This window comes from Brachyistius frenatus, unplaced genomic scaffold (genome assembly GCF_029030835.1).
Source record: "Brachyistius frenatus isolate BFR_SWC_R1_liver_20210118 unplaced genomic scaffold, ASM2903083v1 Contig_1, whole genome shotgun sequence".
Classification (NCBI taxonomy): Eukaryota; Metazoa; Chordata; class Actinopteri; family Embiotocidae; genus Brachyistius; species Brachyistius frenatus.
Window position 1 is genome coordinate 5,204,242 of NW_027210600.1, and position 26,965 is coordinate 5,231,206.

The 26,965-nt window shown below is 42.7% G+C and overlaps 1 protein-coding gene across 5 annotated transcripts; it reads right to left on the reverse strand.

Moving 5' to 3' along the window:
* Window positions 1-1,809: 1,809 nt before the first annotated feature.
* On the reverse strand, window positions 1,810-26,885 carry LOC138628035 (clathrin heavy chain 1-like). Of its 5 annotated transcripts, XM_069710982.1 has the most exons (34): window positions 26,474-26,885; window positions 25,389-25,596; window positions 21,620-21,888; window positions 21,120-21,281; window positions 20,852-20,965; window positions 20,287-20,460; window positions 17,998-18,195; window positions 16,974-17,174; window positions 16,312-16,464; window positions 16,042-16,164; window positions 15,220-15,357; window positions 14,625-14,789; window positions 14,315-14,495; window positions 14,041-14,204; window positions 13,768-13,893; window positions 13,354-13,496; window positions 12,972-13,206; window positions 12,676-12,798; window positions 12,226-12,371; window positions 11,827-12,010; window positions 11,499-11,691; window positions 11,193-11,350; window positions 10,891-11,055; window positions 10,689-10,796; window positions 10,101-10,268; window positions 9,785-9,934; window positions 9,541-9,672; window positions 9,236-9,346; window positions 8,889-9,059; window positions 8,528-8,749; window positions 7,344-7,364; window positions 3,838-3,875; window positions 3,657-3,732; window positions 3,418-3,509 (listed from the first exon to the last, which is right to left on the reverse strand). In XM_069710982.1, the coding sequence occupies exons 1-33, from the start codon at window positions 26,513-26,515 to the stop codon at window positions 3,702-3,704; spliced, it is 4,917 nt and encodes a 1,638-aa protein (XP_069567083.1). In that variant the 5' UTR covers window positions 26,516-26,885; the 3' UTR covers window positions 3,418-3,509; window positions 3,657-3,701. The 5 variants fall into 5 exon arrangements, 4 of the variants coding, with proteins under 4 accessions (XP_069566911.1, XP_069567000.1, XP_069567173.1 ...); XM_069710810.1 differs by lacking the exon at window positions 3,838-3,875 and having other exon boundaries at window positions 1,810-3,509; XR_011311451.1 differs by lacking the exon at window positions 3,418-3,509 and having other exon boundaries at window positions 3,684-3,732; window positions 3,838-4,009.
* Between the last annotated feature and the right edge of the window lie 80 nt (window positions 26,886-26,965).

The following is a 26,965-nucleotide window of genomic DNA, read 5'->3' on the forward strand; positions in this document are numbered from 1 at the left end:
GACACGATCCGTCTGTGGCACCGGTTGTTTCCTCTTTAATGGTTCTTCTCGTTTTAAACAGCTGTCCCGGTGTTGTGTCCTTTGTTGCCGTTTGTCCATCTGAGGATGTTCAGGAAGGAGAACGATGTGGTAAATGGAGTCCAATAGTCCAATAGTCCAAAAGTCCCCCCCCCCCCCAGACCAGGGGGCGGCTCCTCTCGTGTGTGTGTGTGTGTGTGTGTGTGTACTGTAGTGTGTACTGTAGTGTGTGTGTGTGTGTGTGTACTGTAGTGTGTGTGTGTGTGTGTGCTGTAGTGTGTGTGTGTGTGTGTGTGTGTGTGTGTGTGTAGTGCTTTTCATCAGCAGAAGACCTAACAAACAGAAACATCAGAGTCAACAGGGAGACTGACTGTTTCGCTCTCCACAAATGTGTAGTTACTGACAAGTGTGGGTAAAAATATTACCGCTCGAACAGTCTGTTAAAACTACAATCAATCAATCAATCAATCAATCAATCAATCAATACTGAACAGAACGTGAAACGCAAAGTAAAGCTCGATAAAAGTGAAGTCTTTAGTACAAACAAACGAACCACCTGTGAGTCCGGCTCCTCTTTTCTGTGCTTGAGGCTCCTCGGTCTGAACTTTTCCCCAGTTTGAGGTTTCATTGACAGCTTTATACCGGAGCAGACTGAGAGGACAGCGGAGGACAGCGGAGGACGTGAAGTGTCCGCGTCACGTGCTTCACAGGCTCCGCCCAGCCAGGAAATCACTGCAAAACAGGATTTACAATGGTGACAGAAAACCGGGAGGACACTCATCGTTACATCCACATCGAGCAAAAGGCAGAGAAGGACACTGAATATTTCTTTGGTTTAGAAAAAAATAAATGCAGAGTTTGCTACAATAGATAAATCGACGGTTTATAGTAATAGAAACTAATGAGCTCATTAATAAACTAATTTGCACCGTTATTGAAAAAAAACTCAATTGAAATTGTGGTTAGTGAGGGATAGTTTTATATTGTTTTGGGTCCTCTTATCTAAAGCAGAAGGAATCTCTAGATCACTTTATGTTGTCTGTCGCTCAGCATCCCAGGAGGAGGTGATGTTGAGGGCGACTCTCTCCGAGAAGTTTCACTCTCAACTTCCTGCCACAGTAGGCCAAGTAAGAAAGGGCGTCTCATTTGAAACTTATCTTCACGTCGTCAAAGCACGTTCACTTCTTCTCACACTCAAGCGTTGTCTGCTGCGTCAACCTTTGTCCACACAGGAGGACAACGGGACGCCGTAGTGAAAGAGAGGAGAGGAACAAAGCTCACCTTCACTCACAAGAAACTGAGACAGCGTGATGCTGGTGAGATCATCGATGAGGCCAGTCAGCTGACAGGAGAGAAAGACGCACGCCTCCATGAAGTCGAGAAGCTCAAAAGAGCTGAAGTGAGCGGGTGAACTCCGGGTGGATGTCTTTGACGTGACCGTTTTATATGACGTTTACAGTAGGTGACTGAATGTGACGTGCAGGACTTCCCGAGATGTGCTGCGGTGCAAGCGGAGCGGCTGGACCAGAGCTGCGTCGCTTCGAGCTCTCACCCGGGACCTCCCATCACATTCGAGAAGGAAGAACATCTCTCGAGAACGAATGTAACGCAAAACAAATATGTGAATTCAGCAATAAAGACTTGCATTGGACCGGTGTAAGCTTTGGATCATTGCTATACACACACACACGTTTGACCAGTTAGTGGTATTTTAAGAGCAAATAAATCAACAGAAGAAATGACTTTTTCCACACAACACTCTCTCAGACAGACTCCACAGGAGGCTGGACACAATTTTTAGTTTTTATTTAGGCTAGTTTTTCCCCTTTCAGTTAAGTCATATTCTTCCACTTATCAATGACAAATCCCCTTTATCATTAATATGCATGACAACAGAAAGAAATTCAACTCATGTTAGGGTTAGGATGACACTTTACACACACAGCTTAAAGCATGTAAGGAAGTTAAGTACATCAAGGTAAATAACAGGCTCTTATTTCTGACCATTCTTGACAAAGAACCGGATGTAGGGAGACCTAATTTTTTTTTTTTTTTTCAACATAGCCAGCTAAACACACAGCCTACAGGAGTGTTTATGGATCTAATCAAGCTGTCATTTCAACATCAAAGGTTCCACCGGCCTGTCTTCTTCTGCCTCCTCGTTTGTTCTTGCATTTAACGCAGGAGGAAACAGGACAGGGGAGTGGGTGGAGGACAGATAGGTGGGGTCTCCATCTACAAGTTTTCAATTCGTCATGTTCACATCTGTACACGCAAGAAAACAAAACAAAACAAAACAAAACAAAAAAGTAATGGTGACCGAGGGAAACACCACAACACCTGGCATACACGGACCTCAGCACGAGGAGGGTTCAGAGTAAATACACACACACACACACACACACACACACACACACGGTACGTTAAGGGTCCTGGGGTGGTCCCGTCCTTGCACATACACGGATACAGTCTCACACAAGCACCTTACACGGCACGAGAGGTCACCTAAATACATGGAGCCAATGAAGGAGAGCTAATACCTAGGAGGGTGGATTGGATAGCCGAGTAGAGGCCGAGGAAGGGGTTAAAACTCTTATTTAGACCTTCAGGTCACACTCGCAGACACACACATATACACACACACACACACACACACCCTCAGTCACACAGTGACATACGTCTGTATGCATTTAAAACTCCATAAAGCTACACGCCTGTGCAGAATATACTATCATTACTTAGTGTTGCTAGCTATAGCCATTGACATGGCAATATATGTTCAATATTATATGTAACCTTTTTTTCCTCAGAATATACAATGATGAAATGCATCATACAGACAAACGAGACAATGTAAGCTGTTCACATGTTCAGTACATCAAAAAGTAAGAGCTTCTCTACATTAATTTCTTCATGAGTGCAAAATCCAATGCTCCTCCACCTACTTCAAAGGTTCATTGCTGAGCTTTAGCAAGTCCACTTCTTCACAAACCATAAACAAATTTAAAAAAAACAAAACAACAAAACATGACATTAACATAAACACAAACAAATATCTAAATAAGTAGTCATAAATATGGAATGTCAAAAACAAACATGTGGTCCAATTTCTTGCAAACAATACAAATAAAAGTCCTTCAATTCAGTTAAATGTTTTTTTCTCTTGTAACAGGACAACATAATAAAAAAATAGTACTCAAAATGAGAGTGGGCTGTTGCTTGCTTGTGGCCCCTGTTGAGAGTAGAAGACCATGGGAAGCTGGTGAGGAACACAAAGAGAAGAGGACAGATGGAAGGAAGGTGTTGGGTCAAATTGTGGTGGTGGGGGTGGCGGGGCGGGGGCGGGGGGCTGCTGGGTGTTCACATGCCGTAACCGAAGCTGGGCTGCGGCGGCGGGGCGTAGCCGGGCGCTGCTGTGTAGCTGTAGCCGTAGGCCTGCTGGGGGGGCACGGCCACGTTGGGCCCTGCTGTGAGCATGAGCTGGGGGGTGCCTGCAACACAAACATCAAAATCACTCGTTAAAAAAAACAAAAACCAGCATGTCCGTGGTCTTGTTGTCCAAATCTATTTTGGTGGCTTTCCTTTAAATGAAAGCGCTGAAGACAAGGTCACAGCAACACACGCTGCTGTGTTTTTACCGTAAACGATGGGTTGGGACTCGGTGGCCTGCTCCTCCTGTTTCCTCAGGGACTCGGAGGCCTCGAGTTTGTCCACCTGCGGGAGACACGACAACAGTGGCGGCGTCAGACCTCGGTTGACCTGTCGGCGATGAGGCTCTTGAAGAGCAAGGGTTGAAACGCCGGGTTTGTAAAAACTGACCTCGGGGTTATTTCACTGGCTGACGGATGGGACCATTCCTGACAGGCGAAGACGAATACAGTCCAGATTTAAATAAATACAGGCTGCAGGAGGCGGGCCTTGCTAATGTCTCGGAGAGCCCTCTGAGGCGAGTGCAGTAACTACAACTAGGGCACTACTCTATCAAGCTCGGCTACTTCGGATAGACATCCAATTTGTGGAAAGAATTAGGGAACAAAGGAGAAGAGACAAAAGACAAACAGCTACAATAATGGTCCCACCATCCAGCCACCCAAAACATCAACATGTTGGAAGTGTGTGAGTATGTAGAGAACCAACCCCTCACCAGACTTACTACAACTAACATCCCTGTTTCTCTTCCCTGGTACACAGTTTGTCCATCTCTTAGCAGGAGACCAAAAATGTTTTTTTTATTTATTTATTTATTTTTTTATCAGTTGAGACATTAAAGTTTGTTCACTGGTATAAGTCTCTTTATTTGCGAGAGGCTTTAAATAAATCGAACTGCAATAAACAACATCAGCGGGCTGTATTTGTACAACGGCCTCGTGCAGGATGGTTACAGCCAGTGAAGCAGACCAGCACGCATTTTCTTTACCCTTTATGGTCTACAGATTACCAGAAACCAGTGGAAATCTGTCATTTCCGACAGCCTGAGGTGATCCTATCAAAAGACTTCTTTTTTTCTGACCGATAGTCCAAATCTTCAGTGCTATAAATAGGATGCATTTCTGGTTAAAGGATGATGTCATTGATTAAGTAAAGTGCATTAACTGCTCTGTCTGCAGTTAAAAATCATCCAAAATACTTGAAGGTTTGCCACAACGTCGGTTGTCCCGTTAGCTTGTTCAGTGGTATTTATTCTGGCTTGTAAGTGTCATTGTGTTTTGGAAAATCAATCACCAACAGTGTGTAAAGACTGCTTGCACATCCCACGTGGCCCAACACCAAGTCATTGCCTGGGTGTAAACTGCTATAGGAAGCATGTCAAATCCCTGAGAACCAGCTTGCTCCAGCTGCCTGCTTTAAATCTGGTGCTTTAGTATTTGCTGAGCAGCTCAGAGGCAGAAGATGACAGAACTATCCAAAGAATTAAGCAGCCAGCCAAAAGCTTCGGCTCTTACTCTCAACTACGACTGTGCAACTCATGTAGTGGCCAGGTGAAGACAGAGCTACGTGATGTCTCGGGATAGCCGACCTGTTCCAGTGGTTTTGGGTTCAGTTCTCTACATACTGTCTGTTTTTACTACTATAGTCAGTCAATCTGGTTAAAGCAGGCTGTTTCAAGAAAATAAGACAGGCTGTAGTCTGATTTGAGAAGAGAAGGGTTGAGAGAGACATGCTGAAGCAGCAGTTGAGTTATTGTCCTCTTGAAGAGTGCATGAGAAGGAAAGACGGAGAAGCAGATAGCCATAGTGGAGGGAGTGTGAACGAGGTGGGGGCGGGGGGGGGAGGGGTGGGGGGGATGGTTTTGTACAGCCAGTTCAAGGTTTCCAGAAGCAGGCGCAGCCAACAACGATGTCTCCCAGCCTGGCCTGTGTGCTGCTGCAGCTACCAGGGAGGGGGAAACGCATGCTTTTCGCTCTACATGTTACGTATTTCTTTTCCCCCAAAGAACACAAACTAAATATTATTTTCCCCTCATACGCTCAAGTTGCTTGTCGCTTGAAGAGACCACACTTTACAGTAGCAAAAGAAAACTCAAGACAGACTGTATGGAAATACACCCCTCTCAAAATGCTTGTACCTAATGTTTATGGTTTTGAAATCATCTGTGTTCTTGTACAGCATTGAGATCAATTCAGCAGTGCAGTCAGACATTAAGAAGAATAGTAGGAAGGTCTCTGAAAGAATGGTCACTTCATTAAAATAGCGCCTCAGTGGCTCCTTAAGGACTGAAATGAAGTCCTGCACTCAGCTGCGGTCTGTGCTACTGCATCACAGGTCAAACACGTATAAATATGACCCTCAACCACTTTCAGTATAAACCGTTTTTTTGTTTGTTTTTTTTACACCGTCTGCAAGATGAAAACATGAGATGATGCTGAACCAGGCCGGGACGACGGCTCGCAGCAGACTGCAGCTGAGCTACAGGACAGTTTCACATCACAATCCAACTACAAGTCTGTGAGAAGAGGACCTGACCACAGCAGGTGAGGGAGCTACTCAGAGTGGCACTCTTCCCCCACAGCTAAGGAGAGCTGATGGGCATGCTGGCTTGAGTGGATGGGTCAACTGCACATTCAGCAGAAATAAGTAAAAAAAAAAAAAATTGCCTTTGCTAATAGTGGCAAACGAACGGAGACTCGTCAGTTCCCCTAACGATCGTTTGGGTTTCCAGGCCCACAACCGAGGCCTCGTTTAGACTGCCAGCCCAAATCTGTTGTTTGTCATTTCCTAATTTTTGAAAGTCTGGACAGCAAAATAAACCCAATCAAAATAACCATCAAATTAAATGTTTGCAAATCCGATTCGAACCACATTTGAAGATGCTTAAAACGTGATTCCAGTCACATTTCTACAGATGTGTCTCAGTTTGGATGCTCTGGCGGCTCAGATCGGACTTCTTGGGTCACTCGCAGCGCGACACACAGTGATGACGTCATTTTAAGGGAGACAGAGTGAGCGGGATCCATGATGCCACTAATCCTCAAGGAGAGGAGACTTTTGTGAGTGGGAGGATGACGACATCGACAGTCTGTGGACAGATGCCAAAATAAATTGTCTGCTGCCACCTTGCTTCCGTGCTGGAAAGCTGCACCACCAGGGTAGCAATCCGCTAACTTGGAAACAACAGTGCAGACGGTCTGTGCTGAAGATCTGATTTGAAATGCAAATCTGATTTGTCTGGAGTCTGAACAAAGCCTCAGTGTTCTGGTTCACCCTCACTGCTCTCAGTGTTGCTGTCCTCAGAGAAAAAGCTCCACCAAAGCTAGTTCCGTTTTAACTACCATTTAAAAAGTAGTTTTTACACAACGCATGAGAATAGAAGTCAACGTGGCAGGCTTGTTTTAGTTGGGATCAGAACGAATGGAAAGTGTACCGACATGTCTGAGAATACGTGGGCACCTGACAGTAACATGCCACCACTTCAACAATCAAAATGTTTACAGGAGTCTGTTTAACACTTGGTTTCTTAGAAGGTGGATCCTACCAGCAATTATTAATGAAGACTTATGACGTAATGTTGAGTGTCTGTCTAATTCCGTAACTATTTTCTTAATTTCCTGTCCTGACGGGGAAAAACTCAGAGCCAGCAAACCAAGCAGGGCCCCGAGTGATGGGTGTGAAGAGCCCCGCTCTTGAGTCGAGTGGGTTGGTAGGTGGTCTAGTGGAGATGTGGAGTTTACAGTCAGAAGCAGCAGAGTGACATGGGAGGAGGGAGGGAGAGGGGAGGACATGCAGTATCTGCTAATTTTTACTTCTCCAAACTACAGGCTACAGGACGGGGGGGAGAAGGAGGGGGATGTCAAAAAGAATGATTAGAAAATGGATTCGACTTTCACCTTTTCCTTTATCGCATCAACCTGGAAAGGAAATTCAGAGAGGCAACTTAAGGAGGAAAAAACAAACGGGAGTCTCCCAAAATAGATAATTGACAGAGAGAGAAGAGCAAACAGAGGACTTGTCACTTAAAGAGGAAACACAAAAATCCTAAGAATGATGCCACATTAACGCCACTTTTGATACAAATGCAGACTTGAGATTAATCTGATTCTGTGGATTCTCACCTTGTTCTTTACACTAGGGACAAAACTAAAATACAGATGGTGACTAAAAGGGGCAACAGCGACATTAAACACTAAAATAATGTCTACTAAATATAATGCACGATGTTACACACATAATGCAAACACTTAAGAAAATGGAAAATTACTGTAAATATACAAATGATTCCTTTTTTTTTTTTTTTTTTTCTTTTAACCTGTTTCACTAAATTTGTGTAACTGACTGCTCATATGACTGAATTACTTTGATGTCGCAGTCTAAGTTTAAATAAGGAATATACAGATTTTAGAAATGCTGCACTCAGGTCCGCTGTCTGTCATGAACAGGTGGGTTGTATTCTTTTCTTGCCATGTAACACAGATAAATGGCATGATGAGCAACACAGCAGTTATGAATCTCCTCTGTAACACATTTGTATGGAAAAGTAGCTTGAATGGATGGAAACCCAAAATGAAAAGGAAAACACCAGCAGACACATGATGACTGAAAGAAGCAGAGGAAGATGAGCATGAATGGAGGAAAGAACTGGCAGTAACGGGGAGGTTGGGAGGGGGCGGGGGCCTTATCTTTGATACTGTGTTGGGGAAACTGTGACACTGCTTATAGTCAAATAGTATTTGCAAACACATTTTAGCAGCCGATGATGCTTCTTCTGATGTGTGGAAATCCTGAGCACCGATCAGACAAAAAGCAGTTCAAGATGCTATTTAATGTGAATGTATTTCTGCGCCCATTTTATGGGGCTGACGGGAAACCTCACACATGTCTGTCTCTACAGCAGGGATGGCGCACGTTTGCAAAAACTATTTCAGGAAGTCTTTAAATCCAAAGTCAACATGTTGCTTGTCCTTCCTCTCTTCACTCTAATGACCTTCTTTAATATCTGATTAGAGACCTTCTCACAGACTCATCTACTTTGTCCGGATACACCACCCACACTGGTCACCTCTGGCCAACCCACCTTAGAGAGATACTCCCTCATGACCTGGATGAAGTACGGCATGGAGAAGTCCATGATGTTGTGTCGCCAGGCGGTCTCCAGCACCACGTCGGGCCGCAGCAGGTCGTAGCAGGTGAAAAGGCAGGCGGCAAAACACTCCTTCTTGTCTTCGTTCAGGAACCAAGCCAGGAGCTCCTCCGCCAGCTCCGTGTCTTTGGACTCTGACGCATACTGCATGGCATCCTGCAGAGACAGGAGAGCAGTTACAGGTCAAAAAACGGACTTGGCGACCACAGCTGCCACTTTATATTTCAGCACAATCAGTTGGTTTCTGGGGTGAAATATGATATTTATTTATTATTTATCTTAAAAGGCCATGTACCTTGTAGAGCTTGTCCTTCTTGCAGAGCTCCACACTCTGTTTCCAGCGGTTGTTGCCCTTGAAAAGGTAGGCGGCAATCCTCCTAAATTCAATCAGCTCATGCTTCTCCAGGCCCTGGGCCAGTGAGATGTTGTCAAAGTTGTCGTAAGCGTCGATGGATGTACGCACCGCCTGTATCACAGAAAAGAAAGGATTATAATACAGAGCTGAAAACGTATTCTGCTGGTGAAACCGAACTGCTGTGCTGGAAATAACAAATCAAGGTTTTCTCTCATCAGACAACATCCAAACATCTGAAGAAATAGATGAGTAGTTCATACACAAAGAATAATATTATGACATCATACCGCATAGTCTTCCTCGATGATGAAGAGGTTGTTCAGTGCCTCGTTCACTGACTTGTTGTTGTGATTCTGGACAGACCTCAGATAAGGTTTAACCAGAGGCAGCTGCTTCACCTAAACAAGGAACCACAATAAACAATCATCAGTGTCACTGGCAGTTAACGTTTTCTCACATCCATCAACAGACGTGTCCCCAGTTACTAATAACGTCCCCCCCACTGATCCATAACAGCATTCACTTTTATCATTTCATTTGAAGCTATGTGATTACAGTGGCATATTTGCAGGAAACAGTAATGGCTCAGGACCTTGCTGAAGAAGTTGACAGCACGTGTGTGGTCCAGTCTTGGAGAGAGGACAATGAGCAGGTCGTTCAGTAACAACGGTTTGAACTCCAGATAAAAGTGGACGGCCTTGTAGTACAGCTCCACATTGGCCACCTACAATGAGAAACGCACATATATTCAGCTGAACATCTACAAATCATTTTGACCTCGATAACAGGCCAACAGAGCGTTGGCACTGCTGTTAATGCAGTTTCTTTTCTTTTACCTTGGTAACAATGTCTTTGAACTGGCCCTCCTTCCAGGCGTCAGCAGGGTGGTTCATCATGGTGATGATGGCGTTGTCGTATTCCTCGTACTTGTCATAAAGGAACACGAGCTCGCCCCAGAGGTGGGCCTGTTCGGCTGCCCTCAGAACCTGACACACACCCAACACTCAAAGATTAGCCCATTAGCTATTATCTAACTTTCTAAACGTTTTTCTTTTACACTATGCGGAGAGAGGTCTGTATCATTGGTTCAAATTGAACTGATGTCTCAAAGACTGACGACTAAGTTATGATGAACCTGTTTTCCATGCCTACCTTTGGAATGTTGACGCGGGACCAGAAGAGCTCCAGGTGTTCCCTCATCTTCTGGGGTTTGAATTTGGAGTAGAGGATGGCCAGCTCAGTGAACATACCCATGTGAGCGCGCTCCAGCCCCAGGGCGGCCTCCAGCATAGTGATCAGCTCCTCGAAGTAACCACGGTCCTGCAGGACACAGACAGACTTAATGTCACCAACCATGTCACCTTCATTTCACGGGAGAACGATTAATTCACTGGACAATTTAGGAAGTTGTGTTGAGTATCTGACTTGAGCTGTGGGGCGGCAGGTGCTGTTATACCAGCACCAACTACAATCATGTTTACAGACACTTGAGATTTACTAACATAAAGGTGCACCATAACAATATACCATCTGTAACTTTAGGATTTAGGTTTCCAACCTTTCTTCTTCAGTGCTCAAACTTATTCCTGGAATTTGATCATATATTTCACTGATGTTTATGATAGCTACAGCACAAAAGGAAATGCGACAGATTCTCATCTTTATGCCTGATTCCTATCGGTGTATGTGCTCAGTAGTTACTCAGCATTCATAACAATGGTACAAAGGTTCCCTGCGTACCTGGTAGTAGTTGATGAGTTCCTCCAGTTCATCAGCGTGGACCACAATATGCAGGCCACACATTTGGGCCAGACGGAACTCCTTTCCATCGACACAAGCAAAACACACCTGGAAGAGAAGATAATAAATACAGTACATTGTATTGTGTATTCTTAGTCTTTTTGAACTGACTCTAAAAAGTGAAAATGAAACTGTTCCCCACCTCCTTCCAGGTGCGGGTGCTGTTGGCCTTGCGGGCTCCATCCACAGCAGCCTGATATTCTCCCAGGTGCACCAGAGTGGAGGCCAAGCGGCCAAAGTTGGACACGTTGTTGTAAAGCAGTTTGGCTGCATCGTACATCTTGTCGTCGTAGCAACGATCGCCCACCTGAACAAAGATGCACAGGAAACGAAGGCAAGATCAACACATGACAGATATGAAATGGTAACCACTGTGTGTGTGTGTGTGTGTGTGTGCGCGCACGCGCGCAAGTGCCGCATGTCTGGGTGCTACCGACGACCTACCTGCTGAATGTGAGCATTATTGGGTCCGTTGATGAACTCCTCGAGCTCAGCCAGGCGGTTGGTCTTGGCCAGGGCAAAGATCAACTCCGTTTCAACGTATGACTCGCGGGCCTTCTTACGGGCCATCTGCAGGAACTTCACCAGGTCCTCCCAATTTCCTGCACACAACAATGAACTCTCATCAGTTTCATAAGCAAACCAATTTAGTGTACATTTACCAAAGCAACATTAAAATGTCATCATTAAATAAAACAACAACTAACAAAGCAACCAAAGAACTCATATGACAGACAATAATCATCTCACCGCTTTGAGCTGCAGCTTGTCCCACCTCCATGTAAGCAGAGGGGTCATCAGCTTTGATGTAAGAGTCAATGGCTTCTTTGACCAGACCTTTCTGAAGCTGGGCCTTTGCCAGCTGACTCCAAACTGGGGGCTCATTGCAGCGCTCAGCAAATTCATAAGCTCTGTCCAGGTTACCAATGTGTTCAATCAGAACCTGCACGAGACACATTCAAATCACTGAATATCACTGTGCTGGCAGCCATCATAATTAGACTTTAAATCCAAAATAACAAATATGGAAACGTGTAAACCGTTTAAACCCATCACAGTCAAGAAGGAACAGACGCACCTGCACAGCAGAGGTGTTGACATCAAATTTTCTAAAAATAGCAAAAGCCTCCTCAAACAGCTCATTGCTGATGGCGATGTTGGCAATGTCCGGAGCATCGTAGTTGTCCAGGCGGTTAATGTACTCCATCACACGTGTCCGATCAGCTTTAATGGCTGTCAGAATGAGCAGATTCTGGAGGTTTCTGAAATGACCAAGACGGGAAGCTTTCAGTGAACGTCTTATAATATATAAATAAAATACATTTTCAACTAAGTGTTTTAAATGCTCTCCCAATTCAAAAACTACAACAAAGATAGCAGTTCATTAGTGAAACTGTAACTGCAGTTGACTTACTAAAGACGGCAGATGCACCAGCCAGCCGAAAGCATTCAGGATACACAGGCACGCCTCTCTTACCTGTGCTCGCTGAAGACAGAATTATCCAGCACAATTTTTTCCAGAAGCTCAATGAGCTCATTGGGAAGGTCGGCGGTCATAAAGGCCTTGACTGTAACAGACACCTCCTCTGGATCCTGGGTCTCTGATAAGGCTGTCTGGACAACCTACAGCAGAGAGGGACAACACACTTGATGCACTACAACTGATGTTTTAAATAAATAGCAAATAAATAATCACAGTTTAACAAGACCTTAGAAATACAAGCAGATAAAAAAGACAAGTTAAAAGTGAAAGATGGATTATGTTAAAAGGCAAAAAAAACAACCGAATTAACTATACAGTATAAACACTAACATAACATTATAGAAGTAATGCAGAAGCTAAGTCTGTTATCCTGGTGTCTTTTTTCAATAACAGTTTTAGTAAATGACTTAATGTGGCATAGTTAGAGATACCGAGGAGTCAGACCTGGTCAATGAGAGGTCGCCTGTAGTTGTTGGTCTCCAGCAGCACACTCGCCCACAGCTCAGGGTTCTTGCGACGTACAAGGTAACGGGACAGACTCTTGAACAGGGAGTTCTCATTGCACACCTGAAGCATAGCGTAAAAAACATAGTTAACACACAGTTAACATGGGAGTGAACAACAATTCAGAAATACAAAAATTCCTGCGTATTAACACTAAAGCAATAAAAGAAAGACACAAATTACACAACTTGCAACAAATTAATACAAATTTGACATTTAATGAAATTCAAACTCACATTGATGAGTTCCTGGTCACATTGTCCTCTTTCATACGCCACACAGGCCAGATGGGGGTCTCTCTTTTCGCAGTACTTGCCCACCACACGGCTGTCATAGAACGGGTTCTCCCTCAAGAAGCGCTCGGGGTTGTTGTTGCTGTCGATGTAGATCTTGGCCAGAGCGTTGTGGGTTGCCGGTTCCTCACATCCCTCATGAATACGAGCCTCCAACCAAGGCAGCAGCAGCTTCAGTCTGGAGAGAGAGACACAGTCAGGATATCACAGGGTTGGAAAAAAATATCACTGGAACAAACATCTTTGAAGGTATAACATTATAGTCTGAGTTAAGACAGGTAACCAAATGATTTCCTTGTTGCTTGGCAGCTTAAATTGTTCTTACCGATTTCTTTTCTCCACTTCAGCAACCAGTTCATCTGTGGAGAACTGTCCTCTCACCACCAAGATCAGGTTCTTAATCACATCCTCAGCACAGTCCACATCCAATAATCCTCCAATGACTACGGGCAGACGGCTGGGGTTCACCTGGAATAAATATTCATCTAATGATGACGTTTCCACTCGGGTAAAGACAAATAAACAACCATAGTTCATAAGAACAATGAGGCAGCCCAATGTCTGTTTCTTGCCTCCGTAAAAGGGTAAACAAAAATTATGGGATGGAGGGATGGGAGGAGAATAAAAAAGTTAAGAGGATGGAGTTTCTTATGGTTCCATAAAGTAAAGAATATTTAAAAAAAACAAAACGTAGTATATATTTTGAGTTTAATTTGCTCCTCTGGATGTAGTAATGTACCTTCTGCACGTAGATCTCAATGTATTTCTGCAGGCTGTTGCGGTACAGGTAGAGGACCAGATCGTGGACAAAATCAAAGCGGTCACACACAATGATTAAAGGCAGCTGGTCAGTGAGCTTGGCTTCCTGTTGAGAAAAAAATTTAAAAAAAATAAATAAATGTTAATGGGTGAAAGTCCTGCATTTGTTAAATTAACTGTCTGACTGGAACAAATTGTGTCTGAAAGGTTGATATTATAAATAAATGTTTATGCTGCACTCTGCATTTCTGACCTTGAGGAAGTTCTTCACACGTTCGGGGTCGTAGCAATTACTTTCTCTGCAGATTCTCTCCACCTCTTTGATTTGGCCTGTTTTGCAGGCGGCCTGGATGTATTTGAAGTGGACCTCTGGATCCTGGCTGAAGTTCACAATGGAACCCAAGAAGTAGAACAAACCTTAAAAGACAAAAAAAAGGGAAAATCAGCAAAAGACTAACTGCAATTATCTTTTAAAACTAAAACACAAACAGCAAAACTGCTTGGATGTCGGAATATTCCCCTCTTACCCTCGAAGCTCTTGAATGACTCAAACAGTTCGGTGAGGGACTGAGTACTGAGCTGTTCATGGTACTTGGAAGCGACCTGCACACAGATCTGCAGGTTCTGACGGATGTTGGCAGACAACATGGCCCTCAGACACTCCAGAGAGTCCTCCACAGAGAGGGAGCCGAAGAAATTCACCAACCACTGCAAAGACAAACAGAAAACAATCAGCAATGCAAATACAGTGCTCACAAGCTAAAACATAAGAATACAGCATTACAGTCATGTTAACGCTGTTCTTGTTAGTTTTAGTGTTTTCTTTCCGTGTTGTACCTCTGGGTTGAGGAGATGTGTGTGCACCACAGCCCGTTTAATGTCATACAGGTCAGTATAATGCTCCAGCGCCCTCTGCAGGAGACCGGCCTTCTCACACAGCTGCGCCACATGAGCGCGATCATAGTGGGTGAACATCTGATTGCCCAGGATGGCATCTGCAACCTGCATGATATCACAGGGGAACAAAAGACAATCCACACATGTCAAGAGCTTTGTTAACCAGAATTTTGCAACAGGTGCAACAAAATTTTGTTAAAAGGAAACATAGTGAAACACAATTATAGGACAAAGAACCCTTAAGAGTTAGTTTAAAAAAACATGATTAAAATGTCAAGAGTGGAAAAACATGATTAATTTATAATCTGAAAGAATACTACATGCATATCATTATATCTACAGAAAACTCAAAATCACAACATAGTGAAATGAAAAAGATGATTATTTGTGTTCAGTCTAACATTTGAACTGGTGTGGAACTTAAAAGTGGTCCAAATCTATCGCAGGTAAAAGCAAACAGTAACTGGTACTCCATGTTGGAGAAAATTATATAATTAGCACAGAGTTAGAGTTGGTTTTTGAAATGTTTATGTACCTGTGGTGCATGAACCAAATTCATTTCCAGCAGGCGTGTCTGCAGCGGTCCTTCCATGGGTCTGTTGTTCTTCAGGGCATCTAGTAGGAAGGATGTGCACTGCTGGATCAGGTTGTACTCCATGAACACATCAACAATCTGGAGAAACAAACGAGAGAGAAAACCCCACTGATGTCACACTCCCAAAATATTGTGTGTTTGATTTTAATCAATTTTAATGGCTGCCTTTCAATCTATTGTTTAAGTATTAGCTGTAGAGCACAATTGTGCTTCTGAACTGGCAATTTTCTGCTGGATCTTTCTAAACTATAGCTTTCCACTGCCGCAAATAGTGCACCCTTTCCACCACCTGCTGCAGGGACAGCGGAGCACTTTCTCCAAAAGATTCCTCCAGCTCCGCTGTCACAAGGACAGATACAGGAGATCATTCCTGCCGACCGCAATTAGACTGTACAATAACTCACCTCTGGCAAAATCCATCACACAACAATAACACTGTTGTCTGTGTTTCTTGGTTGTTTGTATATAATATATATAGATATATATACTGTACTGTATATACTGTGCATTTTATATTTATATTTTTTACTGCTATTTTATTGCTCTATTTATTTATTTATTTATTGTTCTATTATTATCTTATTGCTTCTGTATGCTGCTGTAGCGAAAAAAAATGTTCCCCTAGGGGATTAATAAAGTAACTACCTAACCTAACCTAACCTAACCTAACCTAACCTAACCTAACCTAACCTAACCTAACCTAACCTAACCTAACCTAACCTAACCTAACCTAACCTAACCTAACTAAAAGGTGTTCTTTACCTGTGTAATGTCAGCAAGTGGCTCTTCATCCTGAACCAGCATCTGGGAGAACTGAAGGCCCTGTTCTGGACTGATCCGCATTACGTTCCTTAGCAGAAAGATCCAGTCTGGAGTGTAGCCCACCTACAGAGATGACAGGACAATACGATGGAACCAGTAAAGAATAAATAAATAAATAAATGTAGACAACAGTGGCACACAGATTACATCCAGCCCTCACTCTCAGTTCTCTTGTTAAGTATTAAATGACATGAACTTGCAATCACAAACCTTCTTGGCATAAAGGACAATCTTCTGGAACTGGCCGGTCTCTGCAAAACACTGAATGACCTTATTGGGGACGTTGGCTCTGAGGTAGACACTGAGGGCAAGAGTCGGGTCCACGGACTTCACCAAGTCTCCGAGCTCCTCAGAACATTCCAGCTGTTAACAAACACACAAACAGGCTGCCATTAAATACACATTGAGGGTTTAGAAGAGACACAAGTCCTTGTCCAAGAAAGGAGGCAGAAGTAAATCAAAAAAGCAAAACTTCTTCAAACCAAACTATCATCAACACATAATTCTCAAATATCAGCGCAGATGACGTGTTTGAAAGAACAGGAGTGCGACAGTCTGAAATTCAATAGATAAAATCACTTTACAAGGGTCTGAAAATGTTCATTCTCACTATTTTACAAAAATGCTCCATCAGTCAGTTAACGCAAAAACACACGACTCTATACTCAGAAAACACAAAACTAGGAGTACGGCAGTATTTGTAGAGGTGGAGGAGCCAGCTAACAAACTACATCAGTGATCTGCAATGTGCTTCACCTTCATGGCACTGAAGTTGATTTTGTTTATATGACAGGTGATACTGGTGGAGTAAATAATTCCATTGCAGCTGGGATAAAGATGGTCAGATATTAAACCAACCAGTGGACACACACCTTGTCCTCTTTTAGCCATTTCTCAAGCAGCTGCTTGCGGCCCTGCTGAAGGACAGGCCTGCACAGCTCCAGAGACTCAAACTTATTAAGCTGGCCTTGGTCCAGCAAGATGCCAAAGTACTGGAGCAAAGGAGATGTCTGGCCTGGCTGGGCTGGAACACTTTGGAACCTCCGAATGGTGTCTGGGGTCCGCAGGATGCCCTGGAGGAAAGACGATAGGCGGGTAAGTTGATTTCTTTAGGAAACTTCTTAGACCATCGCAGATAAAGAGAAGTCAACGGAGTACAGAGACTGCTTTATGAGCAGAAACTAAATCTCAATCCCTTATATTTGGATTTGAATTGCTCAACTAGAATAATTGCTTTTAAAAACTGAATCTGAAGACCATAATTAGAAATTTATTTGTATTAGTTTGAAACTGAATTTCAATAAACTTGAAACTGAATATAAAAATGTCAAATTGCATTCTTTTTCTCGGAAACTATTTGATTCTCACAGAAACTTCAGCTCTCTTCCACATTCAGCCCTCACAATTCAAATTCAGTTTATTGAAATTCAATTCAAGTTTGTGTCTCACACGTCCGAGTCTTTGAGGAACAACAAACACAACTCCGTTTTGTGTGCTATACTGTCAGTATGTTGTATGTTGAGGATGAATAGTACAAACTCAAAATATGTTAAATTTTTTATTACATTTAATAAAGCTTTTCAGATTATCCAAATTAAAAAAAAAAAATTCTAATTCATCTCTTAATGCAATTATTAAAGTTGAGGAATTCAAATTCAAATATAAATGATCTGATTCCGTTCATAGTGACATATTTCTGCTCTTATTGCATCCGAAGTTAATCTGTAACAGTTTTGAAACTATTTTAGTCGGCATATCTAAAATTGTTTTACATATTATACCATTTGGTGTTTATTGTCATTCTAAGCCACCAAAGTCTGCTTAGTCTTAACAGCCTGCGCGTGTATGTCATGTTGTTTCCCCACTCCTGAGTATCGGATGTCGAGCTAGCAGTACCTTGGGCGCGTTGGCCGCCACCTTGGCAGCTTCCGAGTAATTTCCTGCTGCGAAGAGGGTGTTGAACTTGCGAGCAAACAGCTCCTCAGCACCTGCGAGGTTGTTGCGTACAGCCATGCGGAGAGCCAGGTCTGGGTTCTGGAGCACATTGGTGATGTAGGGGATGATGTTTTCCTCCTCCACGCACACAGACAACACCTGAAGAAGCACATTAACACGCTTTATCATCGGAACACAACGGACGATACTAAATGGACGGGTTAACTTACAGACGGCTAAGAAGCCGTGTAGTGTCCCCATTCAAATCCTAAGTATTTGATTCCCTACTCAATTAATAATAAACATGTATGTAAGGGATAGGACACAACAAGCTCTACTTTCCATGAATGTAATGAATCAAATTTCCTCTTCTAAAATATAATGTGGCCAAACTGATATGGATGTCCAAAAGAAGTCATTATTCCTGCACCGGGTGAAATGTTGGTAAACTTGGATTTGAAACCAAGTTCTCTGTTCACAAACTCTGCATGCAAAAATAGATTTAAGTGAATTACATCCTAAGACCTGTACTTGTCACATCCCTAAATTACACATAGAGATTACTCAACAACATGGGATAATCCCATGTTGTTGAGTATAGTGTTACATTTTGTGTGTGTGTGTGCGTGCGTGTGTGTGCGCAATACAGTAAGCTGTGCATGGTAGAAGTGCAGGTGAGAGCCAAGAGCAATAACAGGATTAGATAGTGTAGTCTGCCTGGTCAGGCTTAGCCCTCCTCCTGCGACTGTCACATGCTGCCTGACATTAAAGATGCTGCCACAGCCTGATATTTCCAGAGATTTCCTCAGTCAAGGTCACATCCAAGGTCCACATAACAAAGGGCTGACATACCACAGGGAAAGTAAGTCATCAACAAATGTCAACAGAGAAATATAGAGCATAGATGTATGCATACAGTCTCACACTGCCACTGATACAGAAATAAGCGTTAAAGGTTTATCCGGTTTTCTGAAGATATCCTTTATTCAAAAATTTTCAAAACAATATTTATCTAGAAATGTAAGTAAAACCGTATTTGTCAGATGTTCATTAGAGCTATCGGTGGTTTCATCTGTCACATTTCAAACCTCCACCAAAACGTTGTTTAGACTGTGGACGTCTAACATCCCAAATCAAACATCATACATAATCAGTGATGTGGAAAGGTCTTGCTGCCAACTTGCATGAATCCCAAAAAGAAATATCTGTGATGGGCCTGGCTATTCAACTGGAAATGATTACATGGCTGAATTCTTGTGTCAGAGCAGAGGGCCGCATTCTTTGACTAAACTCTGTATGGATCCTAAAAGCAGTTACTACCGCAACACCAGGAGCTCTAGCTCAACAATCTTAGCGCACTGTATAAGGTGCGTGGCGTAAGGACGTGTCCAAATCCACTTTAAATAGTTTAATGGCAGATAATCCGAGCACATTGTAAGGCCCATGCTTCAAAGGGTAAGTACTTAAGTCTCTTAATTAATCACAGGTGTGTTTTGGGTGTAACATGAAATAAACCAATCAGCATTTCATCTCCCATTCATCTTAAAAGCCAGGTGTGCTTGCACCTTGGCGGATTGCTATTAAAATGGCAGATTTGCTGAGTAGTGACAAAGAATTGGTTAGCAACTGATGTATGCAATAATAATTTTTTACATTGTATTTTTTTTTTTACATTTTTAATCTTTTGAAAGTGGTTGTACCAAGCTAAATGCAAGTGTGTTGTGTACCTGCCTACGTAGGCACATTTTACTATGATAATAATACGCCCCTGACTTAAAACCAATTTTTGTTGGTCAATTATGCAAATGCTTTCCGCCGCCTCTCGATAGCAATGCACCAGGTTTGCCCAATCATACCTCATTTTAAGACCAACACTGACACCAAGATGTACACAAACCCCTTTAACAAGATGGGTGCTGGACAGGCAAATATCCGCTGCGTCGGTCTGCAACTAGCAGTCAGCTATGAGGTGCTTGATGCTGGGTGTTAAGATAGAGGCCTTGTAGTCATGTCTTTGGTCAGTTCTTAAAAGGAGGCAATCTGCCAACTGTCATTGCATTTGATTGTCAGATGTTGAAGTATTTTATGCCCTACCGTCTCTCAAAAACTGTGACCAATTTATGTCTAATCTGAAGGTGCTCCTTTAAAACAGGAACACAATTGCCACCAATAGTAAAAGGGTATTGGGAGCTAGATTTCAACACAGACTTCACTTTGTTAGATAGATTATACGAGTGTGCATTAGAGTACCTGTCCTTTCCTGTTGACTCCAATAATACCAGCAGTAGGTTCATGTGGGGCCGTCACAAAAATGGTCTCCCCGCTGATCCTGTTCATGTAGATACAAGTTCCGGTCTCCAGGTCGTACAGGTGGATGTAGCCGTATTTGGTGATGAGAAATACTACATCTTGCTTGGAACTGATCTAGATGGACAGAGAGAGAAATTTGGTTAGAAATTGTGGAAGATGACGAAAGTGCTCATTACCAGAACGCCCTCAAGCAAGAGCTAACTAAGTACTGCCATGCCCCAGGTTCTTGTCACACGACGAGAGGCAGATCAGAATGGATTGTTCAAAAGGACCAATTATCAATAATTAACAGTATTCACAAATAGTGACTAAATACCAGCTAAATATTTGAACAGTGGTTAAGAAACACCTTTAAACAGCAAAATCCAGCAAAATCTGAAGAGCTAGTGATGACACAAGAACCAGTGAAAAATATTGCTTCTCTTTTCATTCTTTTTTTATAGAATAAAAACAAACTTGCAACAAGTGCAGGCTCTACATGTCTCCTCATAAGTAGGTTTTGTACCTGCATGGCAACAGGGAAGTCATTCTGGGCTTCTGGAGGAAAGAAAACATCCACAGCTTTCTTTGGAAATGGCTGGTTTCCAGTTGGTGGAGTCCCCACTTCAATGATATGCAGCTAAACGCAAAGAGATATTCAGACAAAAGGAGACAAAGTTAGGCTGCAAGTGTCTCTGGAAAATGTTTAACGTCAACTATCAACATAAGTCTATCCAGAGCTCTATATTTTTGCAGTTGTGAGCCAGAAGCTTTGCAGTACTCGAAGATCTTACTTTTCCTCCTGCTTGTCCTCGCACAGCGAAGCAGAACAGAGTTGACTCTTCAGTGTTGCCCTCCATCTTGAACTGTGCAAAGCCAGCGGCATGCCCCTCAATAGGCTGAGACACCTTCCTGTCCACCGAGTACAACTGCATGGCTCCGACAACACGGTTTTGCTGAAGAGGAGAGAAAACCCCCAAGTTAGGCTAAAGACCAACATTGTCTGCGTTTAATGCTTTAACACCTCTGCTTCCAGCATCACTGAGACCATTGAAGTCTATGGTGAAATCTGCTGTTTCGTTCCATAATCTCACCCTGAAATATGAGGTATTTTCCACACATCATAGCCTTTTTGTAATACACTTTATGGTCACTGGTACTATACATTAGTAAATAATCACAAACACATGTTCTACTGTAGATTACAGGGCATGTAAGTTCACACAGTATATTAGTTAACTGTTGAACTCCTATTCTCCAGCGCGAACACTGAGGAGAATCACTCGGGTCGTACCTGTGCCGAGATGCCGATGAGCAGCAGCCACTTCTGTTTGGCATCAGTGCGGTAGTTGATGATCTGACAGCCTGCCAGGCTGGAGTGACGGTCAAAGACTTTGATTGGTTGAGAGTCACCCTCCATGCTCCAATGGTAGACTGCGTTGTCTGTGACCAGGGCAACCGTGTTGAGGGAGATCCACTTCCAGAAGGTCACATCATCTGTCATCGTGTGAGCCTTCATCTTGCTCTTCATCTCAATGTTAAAGATCTGCAGGGTCTTTGCCGCTGAAAATATTAAGAGCCGAGGTTAACGCACAGTGACACGAGTGAACGCAATACCCTCCCCCTCAAAACTTTCTGATGACAAATATTAAAAAAAAGATAATCTAACAAAATCAGTCTCATGACTAAAAACGTTACAGCACACCACCAACAGCAGACTTTAAGGGAAAACATATCATTTGGGCAAACTTATTTCAATTGCTGGAGAAATGCTAGTAGTCAGGGCTTTGTTTGAGTGCCACAGATGGACCATACAAAAAGCCAGAACCAGCGTCAAACGGGGGGAAAGACCAACAGGGAAACCACTTAAATGGTGGATCTGCATTCAGTTAGTTGTGACGCAATAAACTGTTCAGTTGCAGCAAACAATCACGTGAGCTGGAAGTCTGAAGTCATCTCTAATCTATAAAACAAATCTTAAATTTAAGAAACTAGACCTGCATCAGAGAAATGCAGCTCCTTCCTTTTGTTTGACACAACAAAGGAGATGCAATAAAAAAGTTGAAGGCTCAACTTTTTCCACAATCCAAAGCCAAGCCATAAGGTGAGGCACTACGTTGGCTAAATGTGTGGGTGCACAGTCCAGGTGGATTCATTTACAATGTCAGTTTTTCTGCTCTTGACCTTGCAGATAAAATCCAGTCTGATGATGATGAATTTGCAGCGCAGGTGTCTGATTAGTCTCTAAACTCATGGATCTATTCGTCAAATTTAGCTTTTCAGATACAATTTAATTGTTTCAACAGTACGTGTATAAACATGCCGGCACCAATGCAGCCTGTTGCATTCTTTAATGCACTGCAGGAGCTTGCTCAGGGATATTACTACTACTGGTTATATGCCTCTCCATGATATAAAAAAAAAAATGGCTTTCCACATTTGTTTTGGTACAATGTTTCAATGCTCTGTTAATCTTTTCATCCAAAACCAGATCAATTAGGAACTGGCGTCTGCAGAAAAACATGACATGGTGCCCAGCGCAGGTCAAAATAAAAATCATCTCTGAGAGAAATTAAACCCCAGGCGTGTTGTTATCGCTCTGAAGGGATTCACATTGAAATTTAATCCTAAAATGATGGATGTGGGAATTTGGGTTGGGTCTGAATGCAGATTAGCAAAAGAAGACCACAAAGCACACAAACAGATGTGATGATGAGACAGATGCTGGACAGATGCACTCACACCTATTCAGTTCAGTCTCACGGGAGGAAAAGACATTAATTCTTTGGGCCCAAGACATATATATTAAATTCAATCTGGCCAAACAGGCCTCAACCAAAGCAAACCATATAATTAACTATTGAAGCATATGAATGACAGTAGAGTGACATTTCTGAGTAAATGTTTTGGTAATACTGTGTGAGTAGAGCATTGTGAAGTGACTACCAGTAGTTTGTCTTGAGAATTTTTTTCCCAGTAAATCAGTATGAAATAATGCAGTTTTGTCCTTTAAATAGCTTCTGTCTAATCTGCACTCGAACCATAAATTATTCCACAAATACTGAAGATTAAGAACTATAAACCACTTAAAACTAATGATCAGTAGATTCAGTCAGATAATGTAAAGTAGAGTAATATTCTACAATCATTTAAATTTGCACAATTACTTCAAACCAGAGAGCGTCAGTATAGATCAAACTTTGTGTCAGCAAGATCAGAATGAAGCTAGTAGAGTAGTTGAAACACGGGAAGAAAGTAACCAACAGCATTTTTTTTTTTTTTTTTTTTGGAGGGGGGCCCAACAATAAACTAAAAATAAGTGCTTCACTATCTTGCTAAAAGCTGGAATAAACTAATTAAGAATTAATTTATATGATAAACGTGTGTTTCAGATTCCTCTTTTCTTGATATATTATGTGATATTTTCATCGTATAATAATCAGTGCATTTGCATGTGCCGTTTTTGTGTGCCTTTAGTGTCTTCTTTGATAGTACCACTGGAGCCACAGAAGGGGCTCATCTTCTAATTCTAGGTATTTAAATTGTATGGAAACTTTGGCATATGTATCCTAAACTATATTATAACTGGCCTTCCTGGTCTGTGCCCACCCAGGGTTAGATGCAACAACGAAGAAACAAACGGATGGAGCAGAGTCAACAGACTTCCAAATCAGTGTAAACGCACTAGTCTCTGCTGGCTGACATTATACAGACTACATATAAAATATTTGATTATAAGAGCACAAGCCAGTGGCACAAAATTAGTTTTACAATAAACCTACATCACAGGAACATCCCCTAAAATAGTCAATACGTAACAGCCTACTAGTATTAATTCAAGGTTGACTTGAATATCGCTGCTTGCTTGTTTTCCCCGTTGTTTAAATGACCATTTCATTTTTTTCTGCTTGTTTTAGCCCTTTTACTACATGCATATGTGCTATACATTACTACTCACCCTTTTCCAAGGCACATTACATATTGAAATATCACCTGACTTTCCATTTATTTCCATTACTTATGTAACATTTTTTCTGTCAGGGACAGTTTTTTGGCTGAGATCAACAGTCTGTTATGCGAGTGCCTTCAGCTGCTTGTGACTGACACAGAAACTGTTACTGAATGCTGCAGTTTCTTTTGTTGTTGTCTAATGAAGAGCCAGGAAACTTGACATGTGTTTGCTTAGAGTTTTACCATTTGAGAGTCAACTTTAACAATGCATTCATTCAACTACATTACCAACATAGATATATAGTTTATAGTTACCATACAAAAGTAATGTTATAGGAAAACAAGTTTTGCCATTTTTAAATCTCAGTGATTATTTACATACTGTACTAAAATGAATGAAAAGCAAAGGCATTCAAAAGTCTCAAGTACAGTATTTTAAGAAAATGGTCAGCTGTAATGTAAAAATATATGTACAGTTTAGCAAATGGGACAAACACACAAACACAAAAAAGAAAAGAAGATACAGTCCATAAAGCTACAGATTAATTTTGTTATGCTCTCAAACATTCCTTAAAATGACTATCAGTACTGTGCAAACATGTCAAGACAGTGCAAACAGGATCACTTTGACAACTCATGATATGTAAAATTCAACTCACCGTCTGCAAACATAAGAAAGCAGTAAGAAATGAAAAAAGAGCAAAAACAAGCAAAATAGACAAAGCATCCATGACAGCATGACATTTTACCAATACTGCTTCTACTGCTACTTAAAAAAAAAATCAGTGTTGTACATTTAAATTAAGTTACTCTAAACTTTAGTCACTAATTGTTTTTTGACAAACAGAAATGGGGCGGTCTACATATATGAACATCAAAATGAAAAGCAGACTGTGACAGCTACGTAACCGACTGACAACACAAATGAAATTTACACAAATGGCCGGTGCATTAAAAAAGCAAAATAGCAAGGTACGTGACCAACCCAAACTTTAACCGGTTACTATTTTTAGTCCATGTGCTTCGAGGTACCTCGCACACTCTCTATGTGGTAAACAGTGCTGCTACATGCATTGTTTTTATTTATTTTTTATTTTTTAGCTGCAGCTTACCTTTGAGGGCAATAACTTTGCTGGCGGGGTTCATGATGGCGCTGTCGGCCGAGATGGGGCGGCGGATGGGGTTGTTGGGGTCAGCCATGTCGATGATGACCACCTGGGCCTGCTCGCCCACTTTCTCCCTGATACAGATGAACTTGTCCGACTCCATGGTCAGGGTGCTGAACCCGATGTTGGCCGGGTTGATCCCCAGGTTCTGGAGCTGAGCATCGACACACACGTCAGGGACGGTGGAACAGGGCCGGACGACAAGGGGGTGTTTTAAAAGAGACTGAAGATGTATGTGGGCTTTTGATTTTGAATGTATTGTCATAATTGTCGTCTGGTCCTTGTTTTTGTTTTTGTTTTTGTGTGTATTTATAGACCGTGAACTTCCCATTGTCCATCAGAAAGGTGAAAACAGCTGCACGTGTGCGTTTTAAATCTTTATGTGTTTTAGTGGGAGAAAAGAGAAAAATGCTTCTTTTTTTTGTGCACATTTTGACGACATCAACAGACATAAAAATAAAATAAAAACTGGGCCTGAACTTGATCTGAATGTTTCTCTCATCCTTTTTTTTTTTTTTTCCGCTTTACCTATAAAAACGCGAGAGAGAGGGCAACACCTGCAGACGGAGCGACAGACGGAGGTCAAAGTCTGTCCCCCTCGGTGTCCCCTCCCAGCCGGACTCCCACGTGTCCGGGACATTTAACTTTCCTGTCCGACGTGTAAAATGTCTCGAAACGGCTCACCAGCTAACGCGTTAGCTGTTTGTAGCCCCGCTTCAGACCAACTAAAACCCCCCCGGCGGCGTTATAACGTAACAAAACCTCCTCCTCCATGCTGAAGGTCATCAAAAACGCGTTCAATGTTCACTCGTTTCTACTCGTTTCGACGGCCGGCTTTTTTAAATAACATCGTCGGCGAAAATGAATGAGAGGCTGGACGGGGGAGGGGAGGTCATCCGTCTGACGGTGAACGGGCTGCTAGCTAGCGGGCTGTCAAACGACGGTTACGCGGGGAAATCAACAAGTAGCGAGGCTGATAAAAAAAACAAAGAAAAGGGGTTTTAAATGGCGATTAGGTTCCGCCTTCATACCTGCAGGTGCTCCTGGAAGCGGATAGGTAGTATCTGAGCCATGGTGGGGGTTGTTGTTGTTTTTGTTTTTGTTTTCCCTCGGAGCTTCTCCGGAGTCCTGGAAGATGTTGTAGCCGCGCAGCTGTAGCTTAGCTCGGCAGTAGCACCGCGCTAGCTGCGACCTCCTCCCGGTTCGTGTAGGTCGGCGGAGGAAGAACCGGAGAGGGCGTTAAAACCGCGTCGGTGGTCCCGTCCCCCGAGATCTGGGATCAGTAGAGATGTTTAAATATGTCCCCCCCCCTCTCTGTCTTGTGTCTGTGTGCTTTCTGCACCGCGTCGGTGGACAGCAGCGACGACGGCTGGTTCTTCTGTCCAAAATCCGCAATGGCGGCGGAAACAGCTCCGAGCTTCTCCCCCAAATCCGGAAGCATCCAGGGAGCGATGGAGGGACGGGACGCCGGACCGGACCGTACTGGACCGGCTCTGTAGGGGCTGGATATCTCCCGAGTTTTC